This window comes from Ailuropoda melanoleuca, chromosome 15 (assembly GCF_002007445.2).
Source record: "Ailuropoda melanoleuca isolate Jingjing chromosome 15, ASM200744v2, whole genome shotgun sequence".
Classification (NCBI taxonomy): domain Eukaryota; kingdom Metazoa; phylum Chordata; class Mammalia; order Carnivora; family Ursidae; genus Ailuropoda; species Ailuropoda melanoleuca.
Window position 1 is genome coordinate 24,831,704 of NC_048232.1, and position 14,015 is coordinate 24,845,718.

Genomic DNA, 14,015 nt, shown 5'->3' on the forward strand with positions numbered 1-14,015 from the left:
ATAGAAAGACCCCGAATGTCCATTGACTAATGAATAGGTAAAGAAGATGTGGCGTACATATATACAATGGAATATTACTCAGCCATCAGTGTGAAATCTTGCCATTTGCAACAACAAGGATGGAGCTAGAGAGTACAATGGTAAGTGAAATAGTCAGAGAAAGACAAATACCATATGATTTCACTCATATGTGGAATTTAAGAAACAAAACAAATGAACATGGGGGTGGGGGAAGAAAGGAAAACTAAGAAACAGACTCTTAGCTAGAGAGAACAAACTTTTGATTACCCAAAGGGAGGTGGGAGGGAGGGAAGGGTTAAGTTGGGAATAGGGATTAAGGAGGGCATTTGTTGTGATGAACTCCTGGTGTTGTATGTAAGTGTTGAATCACTAAGTTGTACACCTGAAACTAATATTACACTGTGGCTAACTGGAATTTAAATAAAAACTTGAAAAAAATTGCAATTTATCCAAAAGTAATTTATAAATTCATGTAGACCGACCAAAATCCCCAACAGCATTTTTGAGGGTTTTTTAAAATTTGATTTTCAACATTTCTAAAAATGATCTGGAATGGAAAATATGCAAAAAGTAGTTTTAAAAAATTTTACTAAAAACTGTCTGGCCAATCAAATATTAAAATATACCAAAGTTACAGTAATTAAAACAGCATGGAACTGGCATGAGAGGATCCAAATAACTCAGTGTAACAGAGAAAGATCTAGAAACAAACTCTCACATATGAGATGACAATACTTGATAAAGGTAATATCTCATATCACTGAAAGAGTGGAAGAGCCAATACTCTGTTGAAACAACAGACTCTCCATCAAAGAAAAAAAAAAATTAGATACCAACATCACACTATATATAAAATGACATCAAGATGGATTAAGGATCTGAACTTTTTTTTTAAGCTATAAACCTATCAGAAGGAAAGAGAAAAATTTTTGTTCTCTTGGAATGACTTCAGAAAAACCTTCCTAGCTCCTAAGACACAAAACTTTATAAGCCATAAAGGAAAGTCAATATAGTTATTAATGTACAATTTTAAAGTTTTCCAACAGAAGAGTAAATAAAAAGACATGACAAACTGAGAGAAAATATTTGCAAATATAAGAAAGGATTAATTTAGGGGGCGCCTGGGTGGCACAGCGGTTAAGCGTCTGCCTTCAGCTCAGGGCGTGATCCCGGCGTTATGGGATCGAGCCCCACATCGGGCTCCTCCACTGTGAGCCTGCTTCTTCCTCTCCCACTCCCCCTGCTTGTGTTCCCTCTCTCGCTGGCTGTCTCTCTCTCTGTCGAATAAATAAATAAAATCTTTAAAAAAAAAAAAGGATTAATTTACATTAAGAATCAAAAGACAACCACAGAAAATAGGCAATTTATACAATACAATGGCTATCAGACCCATGAAAATATTTATCAACCTCACTAGTAATCAGGAATATGCAAATTCACACGACACATTCCCTCCTAAGTTGGAACTGGCCAAAATAAGAAATAAAAAAAGACTGTAGATTACTGAAAATTTGTAACAATGAATCTTATTTCTAGATGAGCAATTGTAATGCCCTGGAAAGATTTTAAAGACAATCAATGCCTAGAACCCACTTCCAACCAATTCCTTTAAAACTTCCATGAATGTTACCTGGGTATCGGGGTCTTTGCTTTATTTTGTTTTGTTTTAGGAGCCTGGCTGATTTCACTCTGCATTCAAAGTTGAAAATCATTGGTATATAATTAAGTGTAAATTGACATTTGCTTTGTGTATGGAGCCATCAAAAACGTTTTTTTAATACAAACCAAGCTTGGTTGGTTGATTACTTTTCACTATTTCCCTTTAACTTAAAAAAATTTTGGAGTACACCTCAAACTTCACTGTGCGCATATTTTCTTATTGAAAATAGCTTTAGTGAGGTAGACTTGATATGCAAAACACTGCACATATTTAACATAACCCATTTATTGAGCTGGGACATATGTGTACATCAGTGAAACCATCCCTGCAGTCAAGGTAATCCATCACCTCCAAAAGTTTTCTTACGCCTCCCCCTCCCTTCTGGTGTTATTTACACCACCATGAGATCAAATACCGTCTTACAATTTTCAAATGTACAATTCAGTATCGTTAGCTATGTTGCACAGCTCTCTAGACCTTATGAAACTAAAACTTTGTACCCATTAAACAACACCTCCGCATTAGAACTATCAAAATTTTAAATGTCCATACTCTTTGACTCAAGCAATTCTACTTCAAAGAATCTATCCTACAGAAATAGGCTACATATCCAAAGAATATGTGGAAATATTTGCTGCAGCAGTGTTGTAATAACAAAAATTGATTTGGGGGACAAGGCAAAATGTTATCAGTAAGGCAACTCTTACGTAAGTCATTGATAGATACATATAGTAAAATTAAAAGGACTGAGGGGGATATGGAAGATCACCAAGGAGTCATTCAATATAAAAAGTAAAATGTAGCATAACAAATAGTATGGCTTCATTCTGTGTATAAAAACTATATATGTGTATGTATATACACTGAAACATCTGGAAGGGGGCTTTCCCTGTTATTCTTCTGCATGGCTTAAGTTTTACCAAGGGCATATGTTAATGTATTATTTTTATAAGATTTTAATAATTTAAATATGGAAGGGAGATAAGGAAGGACTCGAAGAGGAACACCTGCTTCTGCTAAGCCCTGCATGTCACAGAAATATGAGGAGGCCACAGCCAGCCACGCCCACCCAGAGGGCAGGAGCTGGGAAAGCAGCCACAGCCCTTGTCAGTGGGGATAGCATAGGCTAGTGGACCAAAAAGGAACCTGGGGCTTAATACTTTTCCTACAAATATGCAATTTCTAATAATGAGTACAACGGAAGTATATACATGTAAAATGAAAAGATCACTTATACCAAATCTGATACTTTTTACTCCTGAACTCTTAAAGTTATAAATTCTTCAGTGTGTTCAAAATTCTATAATAGGAAATGAATATGTGTTTTTAAAATAAAAATAAAGCAGCCTAGAGCATTATGTAAACTTGGAACTAAGCAATGCTACTTTTCTACAATTTTTTTCCTCTCAAATAAATTTGGGGGAAAACACACTTTGAAGAACAAACAATAGTGTTGCTGCAAATACACCAGGCAAAAAGTTCCCCCAAAAGATTGATTACATTTTCAGGTTACATAAAACTGAACAGAATGGCACATAAAACTTAGATAGCAAAATTCTTTCCAGTCAAAAATCTTCTGACTAGCGAGATGGGGCAATGTGTAATATTGTAGCATTATACTCTAGCTAGAAGAGCTCACGGTTTGCATTTATGAATGAATGAATGAATGAATGAATGAAATGAATGAATGAGTTAAAGCTTAAGAAACCTCCCTTGAGATTTTTTAATGTCACTTTTTAGTAGGTAAGTTGATGTGGTTGTATAATGCTAGCTAATGGCGGTATAAACTTATAATTCAGTAGTGTTACTTTATCATACTTAGCCAATTATCTTTGCCTTTCTCCACTCTTGTTTATGAGAGCCAAGGGGCAAAAAAGAATTTATAGCTCAAAAACCAAAAAGCTTATTAGTTTATCTGTGGAATACAGATTCCTCTGTGGAGATGAGGAGCCTCTCCATCACTTCCATTACCTCCTTTGTAATTAAAAAAAGGGGGTAATTCTTTTTGTGGGCAATATATAAACATACAAGTTACACACATCTCAAGTAATCCAAATAAAAATATGTTCATGACTTACACTGCATTATTTAAGAGTAAGTTTGCATAAATGCAAACTCTACTAAGAAATTTTTTAGATGATGCAATTTAAAGTATCTTATGATTTCTTTTTTGTTTGTTTTTTGTTGTTGTTTTGTTTTTTTAGCACAAAACTCCTCCTACTTTTTTATTTTGTCATGGAGACATTTTCTTTTAAAATTAACCCACATCAATGCAATGCCATATGCATTAACTTAAAGATTGTTTCTCAGGAAGGTGGGAGTAACTTTCCTAACTACTGGCGTTTATTTGAACATATAAACAGTGACCATTGTTTTCCATTTTTGAAAGAGTCTGCTGAACACAAATAACACTGTCCTATCACAATCTTCTCCATCTCTTTAACTTAGCAAAAGAGCACACTCTCATACTGCCTTCCAAAAATGAACATTGAATTCCTTTGTTAAGAAATGCTCGCTGTTTAATCAGTCTCTTACTCAGATGAAGAAAATCAAGCGAGAGTGAAAATAGGAGCATATAACAGCAAGGCCTGCAGGCCCTCTGGGCCCTGAGTTTCTTGACAGAGGGACAGAATAACCAGGCAACAGGCAGTAAAGATAGAAGCCTGGACGCCAGCCTGGCCCACGGCCGCCTCGCCTTCTGTGTGGCCCAGAGTGAACTATTTCTCAGCTTTTCCACCAATGAAACAAGGATCACACTACCTGCCCCTCCATACCCAAAACCCGAGTAATGGGAAAGGAATTTAATTAACTGTAATTGATTGCAAAGTACATCAAATTCCTGCGATGAAAAATCCTATAACTCCCAATTACCACTTAGAAGAACTCTTTAACCAATTAAGGTGGTTGTGTGTGTGTGTGTGTGTTTTTAATCAGTTTCTGAAAGATCATTAAGGAACTGAACAGCACAAAAATAGTGTTTAACAAACGTTTTAAAGTTTCAAAATGTCTCTGCAGCAAATCCCCTTCTAGAGGGGGAATCCAAAACATGCCAAGGACAGAGCCCGCAGTGTCTCTTGGGAAGCCTTGTGGAATTTCTGATGTGATTCTTTGAGATGTCGCGGTGAAGCAGATGTCATGGCTAAGCTGGCAGGGAGCCACCAAGAACCTTCACTTTTCATGGCCTGAGAAATCTGAATTGTGGATACATAACAGAAGAATAAATAGCAAGACCCCTGGCTCACATACAAGGGGAAATCAACACCAGTGTTTCACGAATTTGATCAAATGCAATAAAAAAACTGGCCACTACCCCTCACCAACACACGGTGGGAGGGGGAAGAGGATAAATGTGTGGTGATGCCCAGCGGAGATCATTCGCTACCACTCAGCAGCCACATGTGTCCAGACAACATCACCATCCCCCTGGGACTCAGGGACAAGGATCGCACGGATCTCAGATTCAAGAATGATAACACATTTGTGAATTTACATTAAAAAGCCCGTCATTTCCTGACTTCACAGCTAGACCCTCATGGATTTAGTGTGCAGGAACGTTCAACTGGAAGGAAACTTGAAAAATAAACATTTTTCTCTTTTTGCTTCAAACTTCCTATTTATCTTTTTTAATTAATCTTTTTTTATCTACTGACTAGTTGCATAAAATTACCAATTGAAATGTTACTTTCTGTAAGACTATTTTTTTTTTTAATTTATTTATTCGACAGAGATAGAGACAGACAGCCAGCGAGAGAGGGAACACAAGCAGGGGGAGTGGGAGAGGAAGAAGCAGGCTCATAGCGGAGGAGCCTGATGTGGGGCTCGATCCCATAACGCCGGGATCACGCCCTGAGCCGAAGGCAGATGCTTAACCGCTGTGCCACCCAGGCGCCCCGATCTGTAAGACTATTTTTTTACAAAAAGGCCGATGAAGCAATCTGTAAGATGGCAAACTAATACTTAAGGAAAGACTGCCATTGGGATAACATTGGAAATTCGATCTAAAAATATTGCCTTCATTGTACTAACTCAAATGGGACGCAGCTACTTTCTGATTAGCTATAAAGAGGTCATATTCGATCATGAATAAAAAGACTAAAACAAGCCCACATGCTCCACATGCTCATTCATTCCCCTGGCTCCTGAAGCAGTAGTTAGATTTCTAATGAAGAATGTGAGTTTCCATCCTTTATTTCCAACTATGGCATGGGCATTTCTCTTTGGGTATTTTACTCTCTTCGAACTTAATCTACCCCAAACCAAAGCTTCCTTGTAAACTGGCTTTTTTTCTTTCCCAGCCATTTCTTTGCTGCTTCCAAGGACATTATCCTATTCCAGGCCCCGGACACACTCTAACTATCAATGCAACCCCCTCATCACTGGCCTTGTCTCTTTCCACTCTGATTGATTCTGCAAAACACCTCTGCTGGACTCAGCTTTCTAAATCCATGCTTTCGTCATTCTGATCCCCTGGCTGGGCTCTGATCAAAATCCCAGGTGTAGAAATAGGCTTCCTGCAGGGAGGAAACACACCTGGGAACATGGCCCTGGTGATTAACCCTAGATTCTTCCATGATTGCAGCAAGAACTCAGGAATAAGACCAGGTGAATGAAGCTCTTCAGACTGGAGGCAGACATCTACAAGCCTGCTTGCTGATAATCTCCCATCTGAGCCTGGAGCTGATGCGAGCATAGTACTGAGATCTTATCCCCAAGTGACAAGAAGATGCCTACAAGGGAGATAAAGCATGATTCTAGACCCAGTCTCTGCGATCCCTCCGAGCTACCTAAAATCGGATCAACCACATTTTTGGCATCACTTTATAGTCTCCTCAATTTTCTCTTGGATTTATTTATCCTATAGAATTAAATTCCATCCCCAATCCTCCTTCAATCCACATAGAAATGGATTTCAATAGGCTGGCAAACTTGTGTCCAGAAATTCATTCTTCAGTTTAATGATACATACATTGTGTATGAGATGTGTATGAAAGGCGGATCTACTTATAGTTACAACCTTTCAACATTTTATCTCACGTTACTGAAGGGTACCCATTTGTACTAATTTATACTATAATACCTGTGACTAATCCACATTTTCAAACAAAATAAAATTCTGCAACTCTCCTATTTCACAAAGGGTTCTCCACATAATTGATTAGGGAGTAAAATTTCTGCATTTTTACAAAAACTCACAAAATTAGTGTGGGGCATACATCTTAACAAACTATCTTCCCTAATCGCTGGAATCGATCCAAAGCAAAATATTTTTAATTGCGAGACTTTAAAGCAGCCCTGGCCACAGAAAAATATAATATCCATAGAAAGCTAGCAAATACAGCAATAAAACAGCATATCTACAAGGAGAAAGGGAACAGGAAAAGGAGGAGAGAGGAGAGTCAGAGAAGGTGGGGAAGACGTCAACAGCAGAAGGAATGACTCTGGCTCAAAGGAAGGAAAAATTGTTCTCCAGGAGCTGAGCATGAAGAAAAGCACAGCCTAGCCCCTTGGGAACACATTCTCTCTCCCCGTCACACCTTCTAAGCAGAGGGTGGAGAGGCAGGCCTGTGCTCACTGGCTAGACACCCTGCAAGACACAGAAATTAGTTTAATATGGTCCTTCCACTCACGTAGCTGACAAGACAGACAAGCTGAGCCGTAAGGATAGCAGAAGGCTGAATGTAAGCGTTTCTCGCTAAGGAAGCTGAAAAGGTGGCTCATTGCTTCATTTAGAATTAGGGCACGGAATCATCAGTTATTTGGGGGGAACCGAAGTTGGAAGGTATGTGAGTAAAAATGCAAAGTCTTCATTAGTTTAACAGTTAAATTGTTTTCTAAAATCCAGATTAAAAGAATATATACATATATAAAACTGGTAAGTTGAAATGAATGTATGTCAAAGCCAAATAATTAAATACAAATTCCCTTTACTTACGTGCCAAGATCTGAGCTCAGAGCTCTGGATAAATAACAAGCTATAGTTCGTTGACCTGTTTGGGTATTAATGAGCTCATCAAATTTTTTTCAACAATCACAGACATTGCTGTACTTGGAAAATGGTAAGTAGAAAGTCAGGTCAACATTAACATTTCTCTGCTAGTGTAAGCCTACATTTAAGGCGTAAGTTTGCAAATTAAAATGTCAGGTGTGTTTATTTTGAGATTACCTAGAGACGTTCAATTTTGCATTTCATAGACTTCTAATATCCTTTTGTGTCCCCGTATAAACATTTATCTGTGTCAAAAAGCTTGAAATCATTTGTAGATATACTTTTTCTTTTATTGGCTATGTTAAGACTATCTACCTGTGGGAACTATAATAATTCCAAGCAATTTACTGTCTGGCCAAAAGTATCACATTTGCACATGATTTATTGATGAATAACTTGTGCAGCTTAAGTAGCACTTCATCAGTAAATGTTTTCCTTAGCTGTTCTGGGACAGAAATAGTGCATCCCTTTTTGGCCTCATAGTATACGGACTTATCCTAAATAGTTGAAAAACTCAAGACAGTTATTTAATAGTCAGGCTATTATGAGAAACTCTCATTGCCATGTTCACTGGGAGGATATTATTAAGGATGTCATTCACTACCACACTCACTGTCTGCTTCATTAAGTCCTCAGGGAGAAAATTCTTTCTGTTCTTAGTCCCAGGATCAGTTACACACACTGGCAACTGGGCTATTTTTTACCTTATGATGGTAAGAGCCTTTCCCTCACTGTATTAACTCACTGTATTTCCCTCCTTTTATTGGTTGCTAGAAAATTTAAAGCAAAAATTGAGGGCCAGATGTGCAAGTCAAGAAGACTCCATGCCATGTGTTGTCTACAGTGATAATACATAAGAGAAGTCATTATTAACCAGTCCTGAGTACATTCTGCAAAGCACCTTACATGTGTTGGATTTTATTCGAAACTCGTAATAATCCTAAAACATGAGAACCTTTATTTTTGCCATCTTGACCACTGAGAAAACTGAAGCTTTGAGAGGTCAGCCAACTACCTCAAGGCTACTGAGCCAGTAAGTGGCCAGACCACGGACTCAACCACAGTCTTTCCGACATGGAAGATCTTGCCTCTAACTGCTCTGTTAGTCTGCCTCCTGGGCCATCCCTGCTTCTTCCCCGATGAGTCTTAATTTCCTTTGACTAATGAAATAAAGTTAAGAGACCAGAATTCCTTGGATAAACACCAGGGCTCTTACAATCTTCCTCCAAAAGGTTATGTCGGAGCTGCGGCACCCGTCTAGCTCAAGCTGTTCACGTGCTGGGTGGCAAAGTTCTCTGATGCCATTTTCCCCCAGAGTGACACGTGCTTTATGAGACGAGGAGAGATCATGGGAAGGAAGATCCATGGTTCAGTAAAGGAGCAGAGGTACCATCGGGAAGGTCTCCTGAGTCTGGACATTGGTGCTCTGCGTGCTGGGGGCGGGGGGCACTGTGCTGATTGCATGGTTTGTATGCAAAGACGCCTGCCAAGCGGGTGTGCTTGACCATGGGGCCTGAATTCCAGCCTGTGCTCCAGCTAGAGTTTCCAAATTCCCAAACGATATGATATTCAAGATCCCAGAATAAGAAATCAAAATTCCCCCCAATTCTCAGGAATTCTTATAATAAGTTGTTCCAGGTTTTTTCCCCAAATTTTATTTATATGTTTTAAGGTAATAGTGATGACCATAATAGTGAAAATTTTCCATAATAATAAACAGTATATAATTTTTTGTGATAGCGATGCTAAAAATTTCAGAGGTCTTCTATTTAAAAAAAAAAAAAACCCAAACATATTTATTGCAATAATGTGTAAAAATGATCTCCACCTGATATCTGATAACACTAAAAGAGGGCAACACTACCACAAAATAAAGGCTAAGTCGAAGCCACTTTAAAAATTGAAAGATGATATATATGAATATTTACTATTTATAAGATATTATTTTTAAGATGATATTTTAAAACAAAGCATTAACTGTTTCAGTGGTCTTGATTTTTGTTTCATGACAAATATTCTGAACACACAAAAAAATTTCTTTCATTTTGCACTGACATTGGTCAAATTGTTAAAGAGCTTTTGAAAGCACAGCCAAGGTGGGCATTAAAATTTGCTTCACAGAAGCTCCTATTCTTTTTTAATGATGAAAATATTTTATTTGCTTGCCCAGATTCTGGTTTGGCCATTGAAATCTATGTCACAATGGAGAATTGAAATACTTTCTCCCAATTTCCCAATTTCTTGACTAATTTTTCTTGGGAGTCAGGATTCAGGAAAACATAGAATTTTTTTCTGAGAAATGCAGGGAGTTGCAGCTGGGGCCGTGCTAAGAAGGGGGGCATATTTTTCTTGCAAAAGGAACTTTTTCAGCTACAAAGCTGTGTCCATGCAGAGGATGTTTGTTGAATTCACAAAAACGTGCGTATAAACTATTTTACCTGTCAGCTTTGAAGGACAAGGCACCAGAAAAGTATCCTTAAGTATTTTAGGAGTCACATAAATATCTTTACATATGCAAAGCCACTAGCAAATGCCCTTGGTTCATTTGATCAAAGATGAAAAAAGCTGGAGGAAACTATGAGCTTAATTAAAATGTTGTTTTTACAAGTACTTCTCAACTACAGCTTTAGAACTGGCCTACCCAGACATTATCAATCTCAGTTATCCATTAATATTAATCTGGGTTTTGGCAAATCATTTTCCTTGACCTGCCCGCATTCAAATCTTAAATATATTATATAGGCCATTATGATGTAACATGTTTTGACACATTATGTTAAGAGTAATGAAATAGGACTGACACATATTTTAAGCACCTACAACGTACCAAACACTATGCTACATCTTTCAAGTATGTTTTTCCAGCCCTAAAGTAATCCTATAGGACAGACATTAACTTTATTCCATAGGTTAAGAAAAATAGGCTCAGGGGCGCCTGGGTGGCACAGTGGTTAAGTGTCTGCCTTTGGCTCAGGGTGTGATCCCGGCATTATGGGATCGAGCCCCACACCAGGCTCCTCCGCTATAAGCCTGCTTCTTCCTCTCCCACTCCCCCTGCTTGTGTTCCCTCTCTTGCTGGCTGTCTCTATCTCTGTCAAATAAATAAATAAAATCTTTAGAAAAAAAAGAAAAATAAGGCTCAAAACCATAACCAACAACCATACTGCTAGTAAGTGACACAGCCTGGAATTTAGTTGTAGTCCAACTTCAAAAAAATCCAAACTCTTGCCCCCACTACACTGCAAGTTGTAAAATGGTGACAAGTCATAACATCTGCTGGGTACTGTGGCCCAGGTGAGAGGGCTGGTACCAGGCAGCCTGGCTGCTCCATGAGGACTAACCTTGCTATCCTCAGGGTAATAAGACCTTCCCCCATGCACACTTAATAATAACAGGGCTTTTTACTACCCTTATTTGAAAGAAACATATAATAAACTTGGAAGCATAATATACATTTTTGGGAGAGGAATTAAAATAATTTTGTAAACACAATACAAGAGGTCTGTCTTACCTTTAAATATTTCACCAGCTTCTGAATTTGCCAATATTCCGATGGCAAATCTGCATTTGCTTCCTGACGATGATCAGGTGGTTCTTCATCTTCCTCACTCTCTGAGGAGCTTTCGCTAATCATTTCCTCAATCTTCTCAGCACTCTTACTAGGAACAACAACCATCACATATAATAAATGTATTTATACTACAACACACATGTGGTTATAATCATTAATAGTTTAGCCATATGAACATAAGCAACGAATAAGAAACTAACACTTTCTGAGTTCTGGAAGATCTTTGTTAAGATCTAAGTAAGGAGATGATAAACCCCTGTCTCTATACCAGGTACAGTTCATTATTATTGCTTTGTGTGCAATAATAATAAAGAAAATAGTAAGAAATGAGCAAGGGCATTTAGTATATGTCCTATGGGTGTGCTGTACAAAATGGTAGCTACCAGTCATAGTGGTTAAATAACTTGGGGGTTATTTATGTTTATATTTACTTTAACTTATTTATTGAATTGTGTTTATATTTATTTATTTATTGAATTGAAATAGAATATGATTAAAAATTCAGTTTTTCAGTCATACTAGCCACATTTCGAGCACTCAATACTCACTTATGGCTGGTGGCTACTATACCAGATGGCTCAGATTGAAACCATTTCTATTTTTGGGGAAGGTTCAGTTGGGCAGTGCCACAAATGCCCACAGGAAGTGTGTCTCCTTTATGAAAGGGAGTACACTTTGTTCCTTACTGTTCTAGAAGCTTCCAACTCAACATCAAGGTCATGGATACCAGCGAGTTCACTCAAGCTTTCATGACCATATCTAATTCATTCTCATTTTCCCTTTCTCTCCATCCTCTCTTCCCTCCAACCCCCCTGTGTGCTCTCTTCTGTGTCTTTCCTCATTCTGTTTTGAAGTATAGTAGGAGAAAGCATACTACTACTAATTGCACAGTAGTAACTTTCAAGTTTTATTAATTTTTAAAAGATTTTATGTATTTGAGAGAGAGAGAGCACAAGCAGGGGGAGGGGCAGAGGGAGAGAGAGAAGCAGACTCTCCACTGAGCAGGGAGCTGGAGTTGGGGGGGCGGCTCTATCCCAGGACCCTGAGATCATGACCTGAGCCAAAGGCAGACGCTTAACCGACTGAGCCACCCAGGCGCCCCTGAGTTTTATTAATTTTTAAGGTTCTCTGGTTTTTTTAAATTTCTCAAAGGTGCTCTGGCACAGAGGGTCATGCAGAATGGTGCTGTGGTGCTGTCTGGGCTGCAGTGGAGTGAAACTGAAATCCTTAACGGAGTGCCTGATGTGATGAGTTTCAGTTTAATGTATTCTCTTGTCCAACAAATGTCAGGAAAAGTAGGTTGGGTACAGAGCAAAATCTGGTAGATAAGGCTTACTTAAGAATCAATGTAAATTTAACTCAAAGGTCCCAGATTGAAACATATACTAAATAAACCTATTTTCTCTGGAGGACCTCTAAATGTACTTTCCCTTAGCCTGGAGTTAAGAGTTAACTCCCTTAGCCAGGAGTTAACAAGCTCCTGGAGTTAAGAGCAGGGTGCCCCGGGTTTACCCAATCACCGTCAAATCATGTTAAAAAAATCAGTACCCCAAAGGAAAGCTGTTCTCTTTTTCCACTGATAATCCGTTGACATGTAATTTTAAATGGCTTTCCCTATTTTATGAGGTTCCCTTCCTGTCCTGCCCCACAGCAGCCACACATTCAGGAGGTAAAAAGAAGCAAACCTCAATGTTTCGTTGAGCTATGAACTCCACCTTAAAAAATACTTCTCTACCACCTCATTAAATTCACTTAAGCAAGAAGAGACATAAAGAAGTTCTAATTTTTGTCAGAGTAATGGCTGTTGCTTGAATACACTACCCCTTTACCCTTATCTATTATTCTAGAGTTCTCAGACTCACTAAAATTTGATTGAAAACTGAAACACTTTAGGCCAAACATTTATTTCAGGAAAGATGAAGTAGATATACTTTTCCTTAATCCTCCCATTAAGTACATAAAAATCCTGGATATTATATATAAAACAAATATGAGAGGGCTCTAACAGGTAGAAACGAGAAGAAAGACTATATAGGGATCCACGAACTTGAGGAACAACACAATGGTGAGTTACTTGGATTTTCTTTTTGTTTCCTATGTCCCAAATTGGGTACTAGGAGAAGACAGTGATGTGCAAACACCAGTGGGCACAGAAAAAAAGCACCTAAGAATAGCCTGCTCTTTCTTCTCAGGGAACCAGAAAAGGAACAACTTAATAAGACAAAACTTTTAGGCAACAAATGATCTACTCTAGTCAACACCACAAACAACACTATGGCCTACCCTCACTTCTGCTAGCAATGCCAAGTGGAGAGTTTGGTGTTCTAACTTTATCAGACTACAACAAAGCTCCCTAATCTCCATGCTTGGTGGTGTCAGAGGAGGCCTAATGGAGAGTCAAGACTTTCACCAACCCCAGCCCCCACTGACAAATTAACAAAGGGTCCCTCCCTCTCACAGACAGGCTGGTATCCATAGAGACCTAGCCAGAGCTTGAACTTCCATTACCACTCAGAAATAATGAGGAACCCCTCACCCACCTCCCCAGGTGTCAATGAAGGCCTACTTGAAAACTTGTAATTCCTTCTCTAACCTGAGAAAGCAGCACACACCTTGGAGGCCTGCTAAAACATAAGATTTAGGGGTGCCTGGGTGGCTCAGTCATTAAGCGTCTGCCTTTTCCTGCTTTTTCCTTTCCCACTCCCCCTGCTTGTGTTCTCTCTCTTGCTGGCTGTCTCTCTCTGTGTCAAATAAATAAAATCTAAAAAAAAAAAAAA

The 14,015-nt window shown here is 38.5% G+C and overlaps 1 protein-coding gene across 3 annotated transcripts in view; it reads right to left on the minus strand.

Moving 5' to 3' along the window:
* The window catches only part of ARMC4 (armadillo repeat containing 4), a 182,709-nt gene that overhangs the window by 133,125 nt on the left and 35,569 nt on the right, over positions 1-14,015 (minus strand). For all 3 annotated transcript variants that reach the window (XM_034643994.1, XM_034643993.1, XM_034643995.1), the window contains one exon: positions 11,179-11,326. In XM_034643994.1, the coding sequence (XP_034499885.1) occupies positions 11,179-11,326 (148 nt within the window). The remainder of the gene's footprint in view (positions 1-11,178; positions 11,327-14,015) is intronic.